We start from the raw sequence: 16,833 nt of genomic DNA on the forward strand, positions 1-16,833 counted from the left end.
CAGCTGCTCCTTTCTTAAAGAGACAATGTCAAGTTAAAAAGACTGTATGCAAAATTCTGATATTCCTAATTCCCCTATCTGTAACACTCTAGGATATTTTGACAGCAACATGTAGAGAGTCACTTTCCATAATGTCTAGTCAGTTTTGTATTGTTGCATTTCAGTAGGTTTGGAGAACTAAAAAGATCCTAATTGTAGGCACTCTCAGATGAGTATAGCTTTGGGGTTTTCATTGAAATTTCTTTGGTTTTATGGCTTTTGGTAATTGTGAAGGCCTTTATGTCCATGAATGCTTTGCTTGTTAATAAAACAAAGTTTGGATCTTAGAATACTTGACAACGTCTCTTTAAACTTCTCTGCCTCTGCTTCATTACAAAATAATTACCAATCTGAATGCTGTTTTCTTCTCTCTTCTAGTTCTGTGCTTTCCCATTCTGAGACATCGATTCTTTCTATGCAGGTGAATTAATTTCTTCCATCTGTAAATTTAGGTGGAAAACTGCGGTTTTCATTAATCCTCGTGGAAACAATGTAACTGTCCACATGAAAGTCAAAACTGCAGTTGTGTGCAATGACTACTCGTAGATTTTTATTTTTTTTTAGCAACCAAAGCTACCCATATAATTTACTGTTCTTCTCCGTCCGCAAGTTTGAAAGTTATTAATACAGTTTCTTTCACAGATGTGTTTTCTCATTTACTGGTAGTAAACAGCTTTGACTGTTGTCATCCCATGACATAATCTGTGAGAGTACAGCAGGGGCTTGCATGAAGCAATTGTCAAAAACATGACCTCACTGAAAGCAGTTAATTTCTGGGGCTGCTCAGCAATGGCTAGATTTTTTCTCTCTGTTTTCAGCTATTTGTTCAGACCCCGATCTCTTCCGTGCATTTAAGTCACATTGCAAGCAGGCGAAGCCAAGATTCAGTGACCTGGCCCTCTGCAAATTTCTGTGAACCACCAGAAAATACCTAGAGCATGCGGTGTGAGAACTATCGCTTTACATCAGCATGTTGAGTTAATTCCTTTTCATTGCTGGAATTACTTTTGGCAAAATATCAAATACAGGTTAGAAGTATATTTGTGAGCATATGGATAATGTGACGTCTTTATTTTTGGTTCCTTGAAGTTTATTGCTGCTCACACTTGACTAGGTAAATTGGATTTTGAAGCATCAAATGCCATTCATCTTCTGTACTTCTGATTTTCTTACCTCTGGATTAAATGGTTTCTCAGTTACTCTCGCTAACTTCTAACTGGGGGTCTATGCCTGAAAATGTTGCTGGCTTATCGAAGAATTATTCTGAAAGAGAATAAGGCCTTTGGAGAAGGAATGGAAAGTAGTTTCCTCAGTTTAGCTCCTTGGTGTGCCGTGCTTCCTCACCATTTTTGCTTTGTTGGAGATGGCAGCCAATTCTGCATGCTTCTCTAAGAATTAGCTCTTGTTCCATATTGAAACTGCATTACCGGGTTCCTCTATACCATGATCATTCTGCCCTCTGTTAGACTAACTTAATTATGTTTAATTCTCCTGATAATTGTCTCATGCTCATATGAGTAGTCCGTTGGTAACTTGTAATATCTCCTGTCCGTATATTTTTATAAGTTAAAGTTTCAAATCTTTATGCGTAGGAATATTTGCTGCTGTATTGTCCTGTGGCTAGTAGTGCTTACTCTTCCCTCTTTGTGTTGACCATCCTATTGCGTCTTAATGATTTTTTTTAGGGTTTTTTTTTTACACTGTAGATTCTTTGGGATAGTATATGATTATATACAGCAGCACAGCAGAACCTTTATCTTGGAAGGGGCCTCTGGCTTACAAGAAAATAATTTATCAAAGCACAGTCAGAGTAGTTTCAATAAAATTCAGTTGGGTCCTATACCATTGTTTCTTGATGCATTTCTTCTCTACTCAACTTTTCCTAGATTGTTGGCAACTTACTCTATTATCGCTACATGAATCCAGCCATTGTCGCACCAGATGCGTTTGACATCATTGATCTTTCAGCTGGAGGTCAGCTGACCACAGATCAACGCAGAAACCTCGGTTCCATTGCAAAGATGTTGCAGCATGCTGCATCCAATAAGATGTTCATGGGAGACAATGCGCACCTAAGCATCATTAATGAATACCTATCGCAGTCATACCAGAAATTCAGGTAGAAGACCTTAGCTAATTAAGTTGGGAAGTTTGGCAGAGGTAACACTGCAAGTAAAAAGGAATAATAATAGGATTTATCATATTTTAAATTTGTCTCTGTCAAATATGCGGTCTGTTGAAAATAGGAGATTGCACTCCAGACTGCCATAAGCATCAGTGACAATGGCAAATAAAATGTGTACCTGGAATTTATGAATGATACATTGTATGTTAATGAGATTGCGAAGTCAAGAATAAAGGTTGCTCTTGCACATGTTCATTGTGATACTTTGGACGCGGACAACTAGAATGGACATACATTCTTCTGTCCCATATGAGCCCTGGCTCCACATGAAAACCCAGTGGTGCTCAGGAATAAAGCAGGTTGGCATTTAGCTCTTCATATAGTTGAAGTAAGCTTTTGTTCAAGAATCGTCATCTTATACCTCTCGTGCTTTGGAAGAACGAAAACCAGAGATTGCTGGGAGGAAGGGGTGTTACTGCAGTGGAGGCAGGAGGGTGTGTGACCAAAGTCACTGGAGCCATAGGCCAGTCCTGTGAATGCTGAAAATGAGCCAATGTCAACATGGCCAATATCAATAATAGAATTTACTAGGTTACTTCTGATGTGTTAAACTAAAGCTGACAAACTGTAGTGTGCTGTAATGTACCACAGTTGAAAGAAGAGAGACTATGCTAGGGATTGTCATGTGAAGTTAATGCTCTTGATACATCACATTACTCTCAGTCATACTGATTCTTCTTTTCTCCTCCTTTTTTCTGAAGACGTTTTTTTCAGGCTGCCTGTGAGGTTCCTGAATTGCAGGATAAATTTAATATTGATGAATATTCTGACTTGGTGACTCTCACTAAGCCAGTTATTTATATTTCTATTGGTGAAATCATCAATACACACACTGTAAGTATACATCAGTCACAGTTGCTCCTTATAAGTAGTGCTTGCAAAGAAAATGCTGCTTCTGGCTGAAACGCAAAGTTACCAAATACAAGGCTGAAAGTTGTCTTTTGATTGTAGTGTGCAAGAGCTTATCAGCTTATAGAATTAAGTAGTTTGCTTGTGGCTTCTCTAAGTTTCTTTTGAAAGTATTTGAGTATGTGATAATGGCACAGCTTTGAATGTTGATATTGCTGCTTTGGAGTTCAGTGAAATAAGATCTTTTTCTAAAAGATACCAGCTCGAAGTAATGTTAATTTTACTGTCTAGAAAAGGATGTGTGATTAACAACATAAATGTTCTTTCTGTTCATCTAGTTGCTCTTAGACCACCAAGATGCAATTGCTCCCGAGCACAATGATCCAATTCACGAGCTGCTGGACGATCTTGGAGAGGTTCCTACAATTGAGTCCTTAATAGGTGGTCTATTTTATTGTACTTAAGAAATATGTGATATTACCTTAAATGACTTGAAGTGCCGTAAAGAAACTATCTCAGGAATCATCGCAGGTCATTTGGGAGGATGCGCTCTAAAAAACAGCAGCAGATTTGTTCCGGTTTATTCTCTCTGACTACAGAATTTGTTACCCTGAAAAAACCAGGGGTTCTTTCTCTTCTCCCCACCCCGCTCACCTCATCCCACTGCAGAAATTTCTAGAAGACACACTGAAATTTTGACATGTTTTCTTTGTTCCATTACGCTGGAGCCATTTCTCTGTGTGTGTGTCCCCATCCCAGCTTGTTTGCAAAGATCTGTCCTCCGTTCTGGAGATCTGTATGCATTCCTTTCAGAGTGCAGTAGTAAGTGTATTAAATGATGTGTGTCCCTATAGGGATCTTTGGCATATGGACAAAAAAACTTTTTTCCCTCCTTTAGAGTTTTTTCTGTACGTTAAGAATTTTATCCTCTTTCTTCTGGCTGGGGGAGGAAAGAACTGACCTTAGAAAACTTTCACAGATTAGTAAAAACCTGAGCCACGGTTCACTGCTTCAGGATATAACAAACACTGGAAAGTTGCACAAGCCTCTCTCCTTCCTTGGTTTCTCTGTTGCAGCTATTTGAAGTGTGAAATCTAGTGGCGGCGGGGGGGCAAACGGACACAGTTTTTGGAGAGGATGCTTTGTCAGCAAAATGCTTATCTTGAAGCTGCTTGATGAGAAAGGTTGGAACCTTTTAAAGGAATGATTGCTAGCACGTTTTCTTCCGAGCACTGGCAAAGAACAGAACATAAGTGTTATCTGAGCGAACCTAGACCTTGAGTTTAACTAGAACTTACCCTCCTTCCCCATTTCATTTCTCCCATGTGCATTGTATCGATGTGGTTAATATGTCAGAGTGTAATCTTTCTGCAGCCCTTTAAAAAAGGGGGGCAGGAGGGGAAGCATCCTAACAACTGTTCTGATGAAAGTTCAGACAATTAGACTAAGAAAATTTCCTTTTGACAGGATAGCTTACTTTGTTTAATAGAAGAGTACAGGCTCGGTTGCCAACAAGGACTTTGCTTTTAGCTTGGAAAAATCATTCTGGCGAGGACATGGACATAGAGGCATGGTCATATTTTTATTTATAAAGTATTTTTGGCAGGTCAGCTACTCTTCTCAGTAGAGAGTGGGATGCTGAGATACAGTGTGGAATACGCATACATCTTTAAGGCATGCGAACTAGTGATTTTGTGGGGCCTTTCTGGCCAGTGTATATTCTCAGTTTTGTGAAGAAAAAGTCTGTAATGTACTCAAGATTACATTTTTAAAAGCTGGTTTTGGCTTCTGAAGTGTTCTTTTGACAGTATAGGAAACAGTGTAGTTTTTCTGTGGTCTGTTGCGTAGGGAGAAATTACAAAGCTCTAGCAGTCAAGAATGTAAAGAATACAATTTAATCTATAAACTCTTTCTGCTTGGCAGGGGAAGGGTCTGGCAATGTTAATGACCCCAACAGGGAAATGCTAGCAAAGACTGAGGTTTCTCTCACACTCACTAATAAATTTGATGTTCCTGGTGATGAGAATGCGGAGATGGACGCGAGGACGATTCTGTTGAAGTAAGTGAGGGGTAACTGCCTGGTATGTTTCTCAAGAGAACGAGGAACCTGAATTTTCACAGTTAATCTGCATGTGAAAATAAGAGAATTGAAGTATAATTTAAACAAACATGGGACTGTTACTCCAAATACACTGAGCTTGTAGCCATGTCCTTTCAATGCTGTGGCTGTTAAATTTGTTCCTGTTAGTTCTTTGTCACTCTTAGACTTTTAAAGAATGATAGATTCATCTTGGATGGTTCTGGAGGGGAAAACTACCAGAAAAGAAAACTCTCCAGATGTGAGCGAGTGTGACAGCAGCAGTTGGATTTGCCTGCATTTGAATAATTTGTAAAGGTCATCTTAAATAGTCCGTAGTGTTCATCACAATTGAGTTTTAACTCTGAAGTCCATTAACGTAAAATTTAGATGAATCAATATTTGTGTTGGCTATATAATGCCCCGTGCAAATGTTTTCAATAGAATGCGTGTGACATGGAAATTTTAAGGGTAACTAAATGTCTAGTACATGTGAATAACACTCTGTTGCTAAGTTTGCTAGGTCCTGCAGAATTAGCTTCTTTAAACAGCCTTTGAGCAGATTATGTCTGTGTCCTGTTAGTGAAGCAGGAGACCGTGGTACCTTATGATACTCTCCCTGTAGCTTTTCCCTATCTGTGGGAAATATCTCCTTAGGATATTTTTTTGTTGCTGCTCTCCCTTTTGGTTTATGATGCGGTCCCCTTCTCTCTGCACTTGCTGTCCCCCAAACCTGACTCTTAATAGATGAAGACTAATAGCCTTTTTGGGAAATAGAGGAGTTACTAGCCTAATGGAAAGAGAGCAATGGACTGTCAGGGATTTCATTATTGCCAGACTCTCTGTTCCGGAGGACTTAGTACTAATATTGACTCTTGGCCAGTTTTAAGCAAATGCTGAGATGTGTAGAGCAGCTACCTGACATTCAGATGCGTATTTACCTGCTCTGATGCATTCCTGCTCAGGCGCTAGATAGTTTAGCTGAGAATTCTTCGGGTCAGCTTACACTTGGCCTAGATGGACCAGTGATCTCCCAGAAGAAAATCTTGTCTCCAAAAATAACTTTAAATTAATTGGACTTCTCAAAAGATACATCAGTATTTCCCTACCCACCAGAAGGTGACATTGATTTCAAAAGTAAAGATTTACCAGATGTGCTGGTAGTCATCTGAGTTATGGATGATGAGGAAGGTGTGCGTGTGATGCACTTTGTGTGATGCTAGAAATAATTCCAGCCTGACTGCGAAGTACTGAAGGTGCTATTTGGTTTCATTGTGTGGCTCAAGGACAGAATTGCTTCAGAGTGGGCACTGGCTGTGATTAAATCATGGTTGAGATCAAGGAGCGACCCTGTCTATCACCAGATTGGAGTCAGGGATCTGCTTTGGCTCAGTTACTGTACACATAAGAAAATAGTCCTGTGGCATTTTTTGATACCTGTTACAAAGCACTAAAGTGCACTTATGGATGGATAATATTATAGACTTTTTCTGGCTGCACAAATTTGCTGTTGCTGCTACCTGCTTTACCTTTCACCTTGGAATTGCAGCTTCTGTGGTCCACATGGTAGTACTGGGGCTGCCTTAGAATATATGGGGTAATGTCCTTGCTGTTTGAGGGGGTACTGGGAAGCAAATCCCATGTACTACATAGATGAACCTTTCAGGGAACCAGTTTCTGATAACACATTGTCAAAAAAGTAAAGTGCTTTTCAGGGTTCCGGTCTGGTCTAGCCTATGACTACCTAAGCGCTCATCCAGTGATAATCTGACTTTAGGTAAATCAGTAACCTTGGCATTACTGCAGAATAGAATAGTATTGAAGGTCTTTCAGTTTAAAGGTTTTTTTTTCTCCTATTCTCCTTGATCTCTTTGCAGCACAAAACGCTTAATTGTTGATGTAATCCGCTTCCAACCAGGGGAGACGCTGACTGAAATCCTGGAAACTCCAGCTACCTCAGAGCAAGTACGAAGTTCTTTACTTGCGTTCTTTTTAGACTAGGAAATTGTCATCTATCTAGATATACGTGGGTATACTTGCAAATCTGCATTTATGTGTTGCAGTGAAGTCTCCGCTGAGGTAGGAGCAGTGTGTAACCATAATAAGGAGGGAATATAATGGAAATAAATAGTATGTGTTAATCTTACTCCTCTGGTAGTTGCTAGAAACTATTTATCTAGAAGACCGTTTTAAATGGCAGGTAGGCTTCTGCTGGTTCCCATATGTGGAATATGTTCATCAAACATGGATTCATTGGAGTCAGTACGGGAATGACCAAGCAAAACTCTTTATCCTATGTTATGCCGGAGGTTGGACAATCTGTTTCTGGTTCTTTGTCACCTTAAAACGGATCTGCTTATGAACTTGTAATTTTTTGTTTTCTTTTTCTAGGAAGCAGAGCATCAAAGAGCTATGCAGAAACGGGCCATTCGTGATGCTAAAACTCCCGATAAGATGAAAAAATCTGTGTCTGTAAAGGAAGACGGCAACTTAAATCTTCAAGGAAAAAAAGATAAAATCAAGACAGGCCTGAAGAAGTTGACAGAACTGGGGACAGTGAATGCAAAAAGTAAATACCAGGAACTAATCAATGACATCGCGAAGGTATGCCAATCGGTGGTTTCCTAGTAATCATAGTGGAGTCTTCCCACAGTTTGCAGCGTTGTGAAACTGGCATAAGTTTTCAGGAGGAGTAAGCTTTGTACTAGCTGATTTACAGACACGAAGCCTACCTTTTGCTGCAGCATTTCCATCTCTTGGCATTTGGGAAGTCCTTTATTTTTATAGGACGTTTGTATTTTCTCAAATGACTGTGTTGCCAGAATCTCAGGCACTTTAAGGAAAAGCGTTATAGCTTGGAGGGGAAGTCCTGTTGTGTGATCTTTTTTTCTGCTCCTTTTCACTAATTTAAGTAGCACCTCTACAAACTTACTCACATAAGGAACTTTTGCCCATAACTTAAAGACGTCCTAACCGTTATTTTTATTTAAATGTACCCATTCAAGAATACCTAAACAGTAAAGGGGGGAGCTGAGAAAAACTTGCAAAAGTGATGTAATACTGTTGTACATTGCTACAGTAACAATGTATTTTATATCACGTTTACCAAAAAAAACCTATTTGGGAAATGTTATGTGTGTAAAGTGAATAAATAATCACCTTTAGGGATCCGATTAGAATTAATAATACTGTTGTTAATATATATCAAAATTGAAAACAGAAGTCAACTTGAACACGTGATATTTTTTGGTTAGGTATGAAGGTAACATATGCTTAAAGATGGCTGACTAACAAAGAAGGATAAGGAAGTCTGTGCGCTGCTATGGTTATAGTGCTTGATTTGCAAGATAACTTTCCTATCCAGCAGTGGCAAAAATTACTGCCTTCCTTTAGATTACATACTGTCAGTGCCCACTCTAGTCATTGCAACTGGGACAGCACTGAAGTTTGAGAAAGCAACAAAAAGTTCAAATGAACTGCTGTGTAGAGTTGGTTAGTTCTAAAAATAGTCAACGCAGAGAAGAAGTGGTGATGCTTAAACTGGGGCAAGTGCAACTGAGGGCTCCACCTTGTAGCATGAAGCAAGACTAAGCAAAGTCAAACGGTGTGTTTCAAATACTCTGTGCTCTGGGCTTGAGCAACCAGAGAGCTCGAATGACTGTTAAGTCTCTGCCTGTCTTTCTCTGTGGCGTAGGATATCCGAAATCAGCGTAGATACCGTCAGAGAAGAAAGGCGGAGCTGGTGAAGCTGCAGCAGACGTACAGTGCCTTGAACTCCAAAGCTACTTTTTATGGGGAACAAGTAGATTATTACAAAAGCTACATCAAAACCTGCTTGGATAACCTGGCCAGCAAGGGCAAGTAAGTATCTTGGAACCATGCCATGGCCCTAGAAGTGCTTCTTACAGAAAGCACATGTAGGTTTGTTGCTAAGAAGAATCGTAATGGCCATCTGTTCAAACCTCCTCAGCCAAGCTCTTCACCGCAGTGATAGCTCTAGGGAAAGAGTCTCAGCAGTGTTTGGAAGATACGGGGAGAGGGCAGTGCCCCAAATGAGGTCAAAAAGACATACTTGAAAGGATTTTGGTCTCTCTGGGAGAGGGGAGTGTAGAGAGTCCAGTGGGAATGAAACAGGTTGCCCAGATAATGCAAGTGCTGCTCAGTCAGTCTGTCCTGTCATCCTTTCTAGGAGCAGAGAATGAAAATAACATAGTTACCTACAAGGAAAGCATTGATCACAAATTGTCCTCTCTTTATCCCGAATGGAGTCAGTTGTTCTAGTGCAAGACAATTCAGATTTTCCTGGGGGGGAAGCGTCTTCCTCCCCAGTGAGATGCGGGAAGAGCAACTGCCATTGGAAACTGAGGCAAGAAAGTTACTGAGTAATCTCCATGTTCATTGTTACCAGATCCTCTCTTACCTAATGATAGATGGTACTGCTTTCTATGAAGTACCATGTGGTTATGTTTTGGGGGGTTTTTGTTGGCTTTTTTTTTTTCCCTTCTCCTGTAGCGTAAGAGTTACTGGTAAATAGTAGAAAATCAAAGATCTGATCTGAGCTAACAAGTGCTTTGTAGGTAAACTCACAGAAATACATCATCTATCAGCTGCGTTAGTCACAGCTGATTAGCTATACTGGTTCTGTCCCCTCATCCAAATAAGAGTAAATGTTTGCTGTCCGAAATCTCTTTTCTCGTTTGACTGATCATCTTGTTTGTTGGTTGTTTTTTGGTTTGGGTTTTTTTTTTCAGAGTCTCTAAGAAACCTCGGGAGATGAAAGGCAAAAACAGTAAAAAGATTTCTCTAAAATACACAGCAGCTCGACTTCATGAGAAGGGAGTGCTTTTAGAGATTGAGGACCTCCAAGGTAACCAGTGAGTATCTTTTTAAAACTCTTTAGAGCTAAATAACCTTCTCAGAGGAAAACAGGTATGTTGAATTCTTGTCTCTTTCTTCGAACTAGTTTAGGTGCTGGCAATTGAGGAACAGAAGCTCTGAGATTTGTTTGAGATCATGACAGATTGTCTTGCGTTTTTGTTCTTGGAATTTAGCATTGTTGGTAGACTTAGCTATTAAAGCTGAAGAAACTGTTTTGGCGATCTAGGCTTGCATCCCTAGGGCCAAGAAACCTTGCATAGTGATCAGTTTTCAGTTCTCTCTTTTTCTGGTTGAAGCAAAACAGGTCTTTGATTGAGAAGTGTAACGGGATTTAAGCATGACATCCTCTTCCCACCCACCCCTTCCCTGTCACCCCCACGGTCGTGGAAGGGGTACCTCCTCGGGTGAATTGCTACTATGGTTAATAGCTCTCATTGCTGAAAAATCAACTTAATGCTAGCTTGAGTTTGTCCAGCTGCAGTTTGCTAGCCTTGAGAGCTTGGTATATCTTCTGTGGAATATAGAGAAGCTGCCTGTTACTAGAATTTTTTTTTCAACCCTGAATCCCATTTTGTACTTTGTGCACTAAATGAAGCATGGATGTGCAGCACTGAAGTAGACTGTTTAGACTGCACAGGCTAAATTACCGTATTTCCTACTACGCTTGTGTGAAGGTGTGATCTACCGGACGTAGAATCTGTCAGGCTTCCATTCATTGTTGTATTGAGTCTGGTCAGCTTTTACGGTTTCATCCCAAATGGGAATATAGAATAAAGAGTTAAGAATAGAATTCTTAGAAATCTATCTTCAGATTTCATCTCGTGTATTCTCTCCCTGTTCCAGTAGGAATTACATGTTCAGTAATGAACTGTGGTTTTTCATTTCTCAAATTTCATAGGTTTAAAAACGTGATATTTGAAATCAGTCCAACAGAAGAAGTAGGAGACTTCGAGGTAAAAGCAAAATTCATGGGGGTACAGATGGAAACCTTTATGTTACATTATCAGGTAAGAACTGTCCTATTTAATAGTGGCGTATAAGTTCTGCTTGCCAGACTCTTCATCAAAATAATAATGACATGTTTTCTACCTGAACAGTCTGAAAAATGATCTCAAAAACAACCCATTTGTTGCAGGCAAAACAGATGCAACGCGAACGGGGGATCCAGACTACTTTGTTTCTTTACTAATGAAAGCCTGCTGTCAGTCTGTGTTCTTAGTTACCCCTACACGTACACACACAAAACAAACGCATGCATTTTCAACAGCTTCCTGCTACAGCAGAGAGATCGGGAGTCTGTGGCAGCGGTCAGCTGGGCTTGGGTGTGGTGGCTTCAGCCGGTCATCACGTATTGGTGTTCTTTCTCCCACCCTACACTTACCGGTTTCTTTAGCCATACAGTTCTTAAGAGTCCTCAACTTTTACTTAGTCCAGGCTACGGGAACAGGCATACTGACTGACCTTTTCCAAAACGGTTCCCTGTGCTTCCTCCCACGCCGGTACTGTTACGCCTGGTGTCTCTGTCCCCTTCTTCCACTTCTGTCCCTGCCCACCACGCACCCAACTTGGGCATCATTAGGTTTGGTAATCACGGATGCCTCAGGGGTCTCGAAGCAGATTGTGTGCCCGAGCACCTTGCATTGCGATAAGTCCATGCCGCCTAACTGGCTGCTGGGAGGGACAGCTGCCTCGCGCATGCTGTTCATGTGCTCTGAGGACTCCCCTCGTTTATTCCAGTCCTAATCCATCGGAGCTGGTCATGAACTTCTTGGTTCATGGGGCTACCCAGGGTCACTCACTCCTCAGGCGCATGTGTTGCTATACTGCTATGCCTTTGTAGCATTGCATTGCAGAAAAAGCAGATGTTCTGAGAGGACAGCAACAAGGGAGCTGCCACGGGTCATCCAAGTATAGCATTAACAGTGGCATCAGTTAAAAAGACTTGCATTGTCATTGCCAAAATTTTTACAGAAAGCAGCAGAAATAGCTTTGATTGTTTACTCCAGTGTCACCCAGGCTGGACAGCTGCAGGAGCCAGATGCGGATTTTGGAACACACACAGCGTTCCCCTGCAGTAGCAGTACCTGAACGCCTTCTCCAATATGTATTGTTCAAGAGCGGGCTTGCTGAAAGACATTCATTGCTGAGATAAATCGGTGCAGGGAGTCCCGTTGCTCTGTCGGGTGCATCGCTGACAAGAGCAAAGTGTAACTAGAAATACTGCCTGCGTAAATGCCCGAGAGACTGAATCGGCATCGTGTACATAGTCCTGACAGAGATGCCGTTTCTTTCTCTGCCCTAGATTGCAGTGCCCTAAACCACCTCACTGAGACCTGTGGCAACTAAGATTTTTAGAAAGTGACGCTGTGGAATGTTGTAATGTTTCGTGGGTACATAATATAGTTAGGCACATAGGAGACCCTTTCTAAACATTACAACAACAATTTTATGGCTACTGTGCAAATGAAAAGCCTGGAGATGGCTAGATCTGAAATTTGGCTTTTAGAATCGTCTTCTATTTCTGCCCTTTTTCGTCTTTTTTTTTTTAAGATCTTAATTTTTTAAATCTGTTTATTAAATGCCTTAGAGCGACTTTATTTTTCATGCAGTACAAGCGGATCTTTAACGAGTCTCTCATTTTTCTATCTTATGCCGTGTACTTTGTGACAGATACTCCTCAAAAACCTGCTGTACCACAGGGTCTTGTATATTCCCTATAAGGTCTTGAGGATTCCTTGCTTACAAAGGTGTTCTCTTTGGCAGGATCTCTTGCAGCTGCAGTATGAAGGCGTTGCAGTCATGAAGTTGTTTGACAGAGCAAAAGTGAATGTCAACCTTCTGATCTTTCTTCTGAATAAAAAATTTTATGGGAAGTAACCAACCTCTGCCAGCAAGCCTGTGAAAGGGGAGACGAATAGAAACCTGCACATACAACTTTTGATGACGTAGCTATCTATCAGTATATGCCCATGCTGTGCTAAAATATATCAAATGTATCATGAAGGAGGACTAAGAACCTCTTGTGAATTGACAACCCTGACTGAGTCTGCAGGGAGTTGGTTTCTCGTTTATTTATGATCTTTATCTTCAACCTTGAAGGTCCTCTGAAAAGCATTTAATTTAGAATGTGTTTTTTACATGGCGCTGGGGATTAAACTAATATTAGAGTATACTTAGGGCATCTGGAGGCTTTATTTGCCTAATTGCGTGCTTCGCAAGGCTTGAATTCTTGTTGCCCGTGCGAAGAGAAAGCTGGCACTGTACAGCGGTCGGTTTGCCTCTTCCTGAAAGCAAAAGAGGGTTGCAGATTGTATTTGGACTCCAATTATTCTCTAACAGTAATGACCAAAATAAAAAATGGACAAGGTCCAGGTTACCCATTTGTTGGTGAGCTTGCGGTGGTGGCGGCGGCCAATCCCCAAGATAGAACTACTACAGCCTGGGGAATCAGTACGCGTCATAAGTGGTTGCTGAATTATTCGTGATTATGTGCTATAGCCACATAGAACAGCTGTAGTGTCTCACTTTTCTTGATTTGTTTCTGTTTATCACACTGTAATAATTTACAGATGGCTCCTTAAATAGAGGGACTGTGGAATGTATTTACTAGTGCTTACAGATGAAAAGAAGCCTTTTGGGGAAGGGGAGGGAAACTTAAAAAATTTCTTGAGACGTGTTAACTTTTAATGTTGCTTGCAAAGCATTTGAAATGTAAAAATAACTTTTTTTCCAGTTTAGAGCAATGTTCTATATATCTGTATCTGATGCAATAAATGTTAGGCTCTACCTGCAGACTTGTCAAAGGAAGATTATCTTAAATAGGTTAGCTTTTAAAAAGTTAAATTTTTCTAGCTATACTCAAGTTCCCGTTTCTTTTACTACTTTGTTTCTTTTTTCACCATGGTGGTGGTGCTGGCTGTTCTGCTATATCCAATAAAAATGGAGAGACTCTAAAAAAAAAAAAAAATCTGACCTTTAAATTCATCAGTTGTTCCAGCTCTCCCCCCAGTTTTTTTCTTAACATTTTTATTTTTTAAAAAAGGGACATATCTCTTAATTGCAAATTTCAAGTTATTCATAGGTCACTTGTGTGTGTTCAGATTACTGAGTTTAATTGAACTGCTTTCTCTCTGATCTACACTGGGCGAGTTATTTCAGCTTAAATCTTTTCTCATGAAAGACACTGTAGTATTTGAAATGGCTACATGCCTGAGGATAATTTTTCTGCAGTCCTCTCGGAAGCAAATATTTATTTCAACCTGCTGGTGTCTAGACTGTATTTAAACATATTTTAGTGTTGGTGCATGCGCGGTCCAACCCAATAACAAGAATTACTTATCAAACCCAAGAAAGATCTTTATGGTCGAGATCATCTGAAACGGAGATACCTCCGAACTGGATTTCCACTGAAATCTGACGAAGAGGTCTGAAACGGGATAAAGGTCTTGCCTTGTGTTTTTGTTTGGTGGGGCCTTTTTGTTTTGGTTGGTTTTTTTTCCTGCCTCTGAATTTGCTATATCGTAGAAGGACTTAAAAAATTAATTCCTTTGATTTGGGGATGATGCGAATAATGGTAGAACATTATAAAATGATTGTTAGGAAAATGCAGCTGTATTCTGCAAGCTCTCGAGCCACAGGGATTGATCATCCCCCCCCTTTTTCTTTTTTCTTTTTTTTTTTAATGAATACTTCTAATACTTTTCAATGTCTGCCAAATAAATTTCAACTATAACCCAGCTGGGATTCAGGGACAAGGTAATGAGGTGTTAGAGGCCTGTAGTACCTGTGGGGAAAGCATCCTTACTACGTGATTTACAATAATTCCCTTGTTGCTTACACCTATTGAAAAAACAGGTTTTTGGCAAAAATTGAAAAAAAAAACCCAACAAATTATTTGAAAATAATCTTAAAAATGGGAGAGCATCTGCTCATTTTAGCTGAGTAACATTATGGAACTGGAGGGGTTTTTTAAAGGAAAAGCCTCTATTAAAAGATCCACTCTCAGCACTTAATTATATGTATTTTTTAATTTACTGGTGGTTTAGCTTTGCTTACTCCATTACACCACTGTATTTACCATGGGGGTAGGTACAAGTACAAAGTGTGTCATCTTTCTTTCCTGGTAAAATTTGCCTTTGTAACTCAAGTCTAAGTAAAGTCATTTGTCCCCAGGGGTGTCGTGTGAGTTCCTGACTGCAGACAGCAGCTGCGAACATGCGGCTGGGCCCCGGGCACTGCCATCGGTGAGCACAGTTAGGCTGCACCAGCACCAGGGAAACCACCCTGACTCCAGAGGGCTCCTGCCTCCTCTGCGAGTCGGTCCTGGCCTTTCTCGTGCCTGTGGGGGTGGCCGTGGTGTGAGGAAACACAATGGATGACACGACACAGCTAGGGTGGAGGTGTGGACCTCCTAATGTGACTGCACACCCCCCCACCCTGGGGACCTCCCTAAGGGACCCATGCCTCCCCCCCTCCCAGAACGCTCTAGCCCCATCCTAGTAGGATGAGCACAAGTCAGCCCTCGATGGCATCTTATTCTCAATTAACAGAAATGTCTTCTGATTCAGCTAGGGGAAAGAGCAAGGCCCTCGTAGATGCTCCTGCAACCTGCTTGGCCTCCCACAAGCCTTGCACTGCACTGGGGTTCTCCTTGCCATTTGCTATGGCCCTATAGTGTCCTTGTGGCCCCCAGCTACCCCAAACCCTGCCCCAGAGCCAGCAAACACTGCCCCAAAACTCTGGCCACCAGACCCTGCCTCAGTGCCCTCGGAGATCCCTAAGCCTGCCCCCAGGGCCCTGAAACACCCTAAACCCTGTCTCGGGGTCTCCAGTGCTCACTGCCTTCCCCATAGCTGACACCAACACCCAAATGGCCTCTGCCCCAGGGTTGGCACCTGTGAGAGCTTTCCGCAAGCTGCTTTCAGGACCTGGGGTGGACCTCTGCTTTGCCAGCAGAGCTGGTTGTCCCCAATGTGTCGTGTATCACCCCAGCTTCTGTGGACAAAATTAAAATCTGTCTTTCCAGCAAAACTGCATTATGGAGTGTTTCTTTCTGAGTCTTTGTGTATGAGTATGAGCCCTCGTGACTTAGAATCATAGAATCATTTAGGTTGGAAAAGACCCTTAAGGTCATCGAGTCTAACTGTTAACCTAGCACTGCCAAGTCCACCACTAAACCATGTCCCTAAGTGCCACATCTACATGTCTTTTAAATACCTCCAGGGATGGGGACTCAACCACTTCCCTGGGCAGCCTGTTCCAATGTTTGACAGCCCTTTCGGTGAAGAAATTTTTCCTAATACCCAATCTAAACCTCCCCTGGCGCAACTTGAGGCCATTTCCTCTTGTCCTATCGCTTGTTACCTGGGAGAAGAGACCGACACCCACCTCGCTACAACCTCCTCTCAGGTAGTTTTCTCCAGACTAAACAACCCCAGTTCCCTCAGCCGCTCCTCATAAGACTTGTTCTCCAGACCCCTCACCAGCCTCATTGCCCTTCTCTGGACACGCTCCAGCACCTCAACGTCCTTCTTGTAGTGAGGGGCCCAAAACTGAACACAGTATTCGAGGTGCGGCCTCACCAGTGCCGAGTACAGGGGGACAATCACTTCCCTCCTCCTGCTGGCCACACTATTTCTGATCCAGGCCAGGATGCCATTGGCCGCCTTGGCCACCTGGGCACACTGCCGGCTCATGTTCAGCCGGCTGTCGACCAACACCCCCAGGTCCTTTTCCGCCAGGCAGCTTTCCAGCCCCTCTTCCCCAAGCCTGTAGCGCTGCATGGGGTTGTTGTGGCCAAAGTGCA

At 41.7% G+C, this 16,833-nt stretch overlaps 1 protein-coding gene across 3 annotated transcripts in view; it reads left to right on the plus strand.

The window, feature by feature from the left end:
* Positions 1 to 14,841, plus strand: part of IQGAP1 (IQ motif containing GTPase activating protein 1) — a 76,417-nt gene extending 61,576 nt beyond the window's left edge. For all 3 annotated transcript variants that reach the window (XM_076348249.1, XM_076348251.1, XM_076348250.1), the window contains 10 exons: positions 1,926 to 2,158; positions 2,926 to 3,058; positions 3,412 to 3,514; positions 4,997 to 5,132; positions 7,028 to 7,115; positions 7,542 to 7,754; positions 8,845 to 9,011; positions 9,902 to 10,024; positions 10,927 to 11,035; positions 12,792 to 14,841. In XM_076348249.1, the coding sequence (XP_076204364.1) occupies positions 1,926 to 2,158; positions 2,926 to 3,058; positions 3,412 to 3,514; positions 4,997 to 5,132; positions 7,028 to 7,115; positions 7,542 to 7,754; positions 8,845 to 9,011; positions 9,902 to 10,024; positions 10,927 to 11,035; positions 12,792 to 12,905 (1,419 nt within the window). In that variant the 3' untranslated portion in view covers positions 12,906 to 14,841. The remainder of the gene's footprint in view (positions 1 to 1,925; positions 2,159 to 2,925; positions 3,059 to 3,411; positions 3,515 to 4,996; positions 5,133 to 7,027; positions 7,116 to 7,541; positions 7,755 to 8,844; positions 9,012 to 9,901; positions 10,025 to 10,926; positions 11,036 to 12,791) is intronic.
* The last annotated feature ends 1,992 nt before the right edge of the window (positions 14,842 to 16,833 follow it).

Source organism: Aptenodytes patagonicus, chromosome 10 (assembly GCF_965638725.1).
Source record: "Aptenodytes patagonicus chromosome 10, bAptPat1.pri.cur, whole genome shotgun sequence".
NCBI lineage: Eukaryota > Metazoa > Chordata > Aves > Sphenisciformes > Spheniscidae > Aptenodytes > Aptenodytes patagonicus.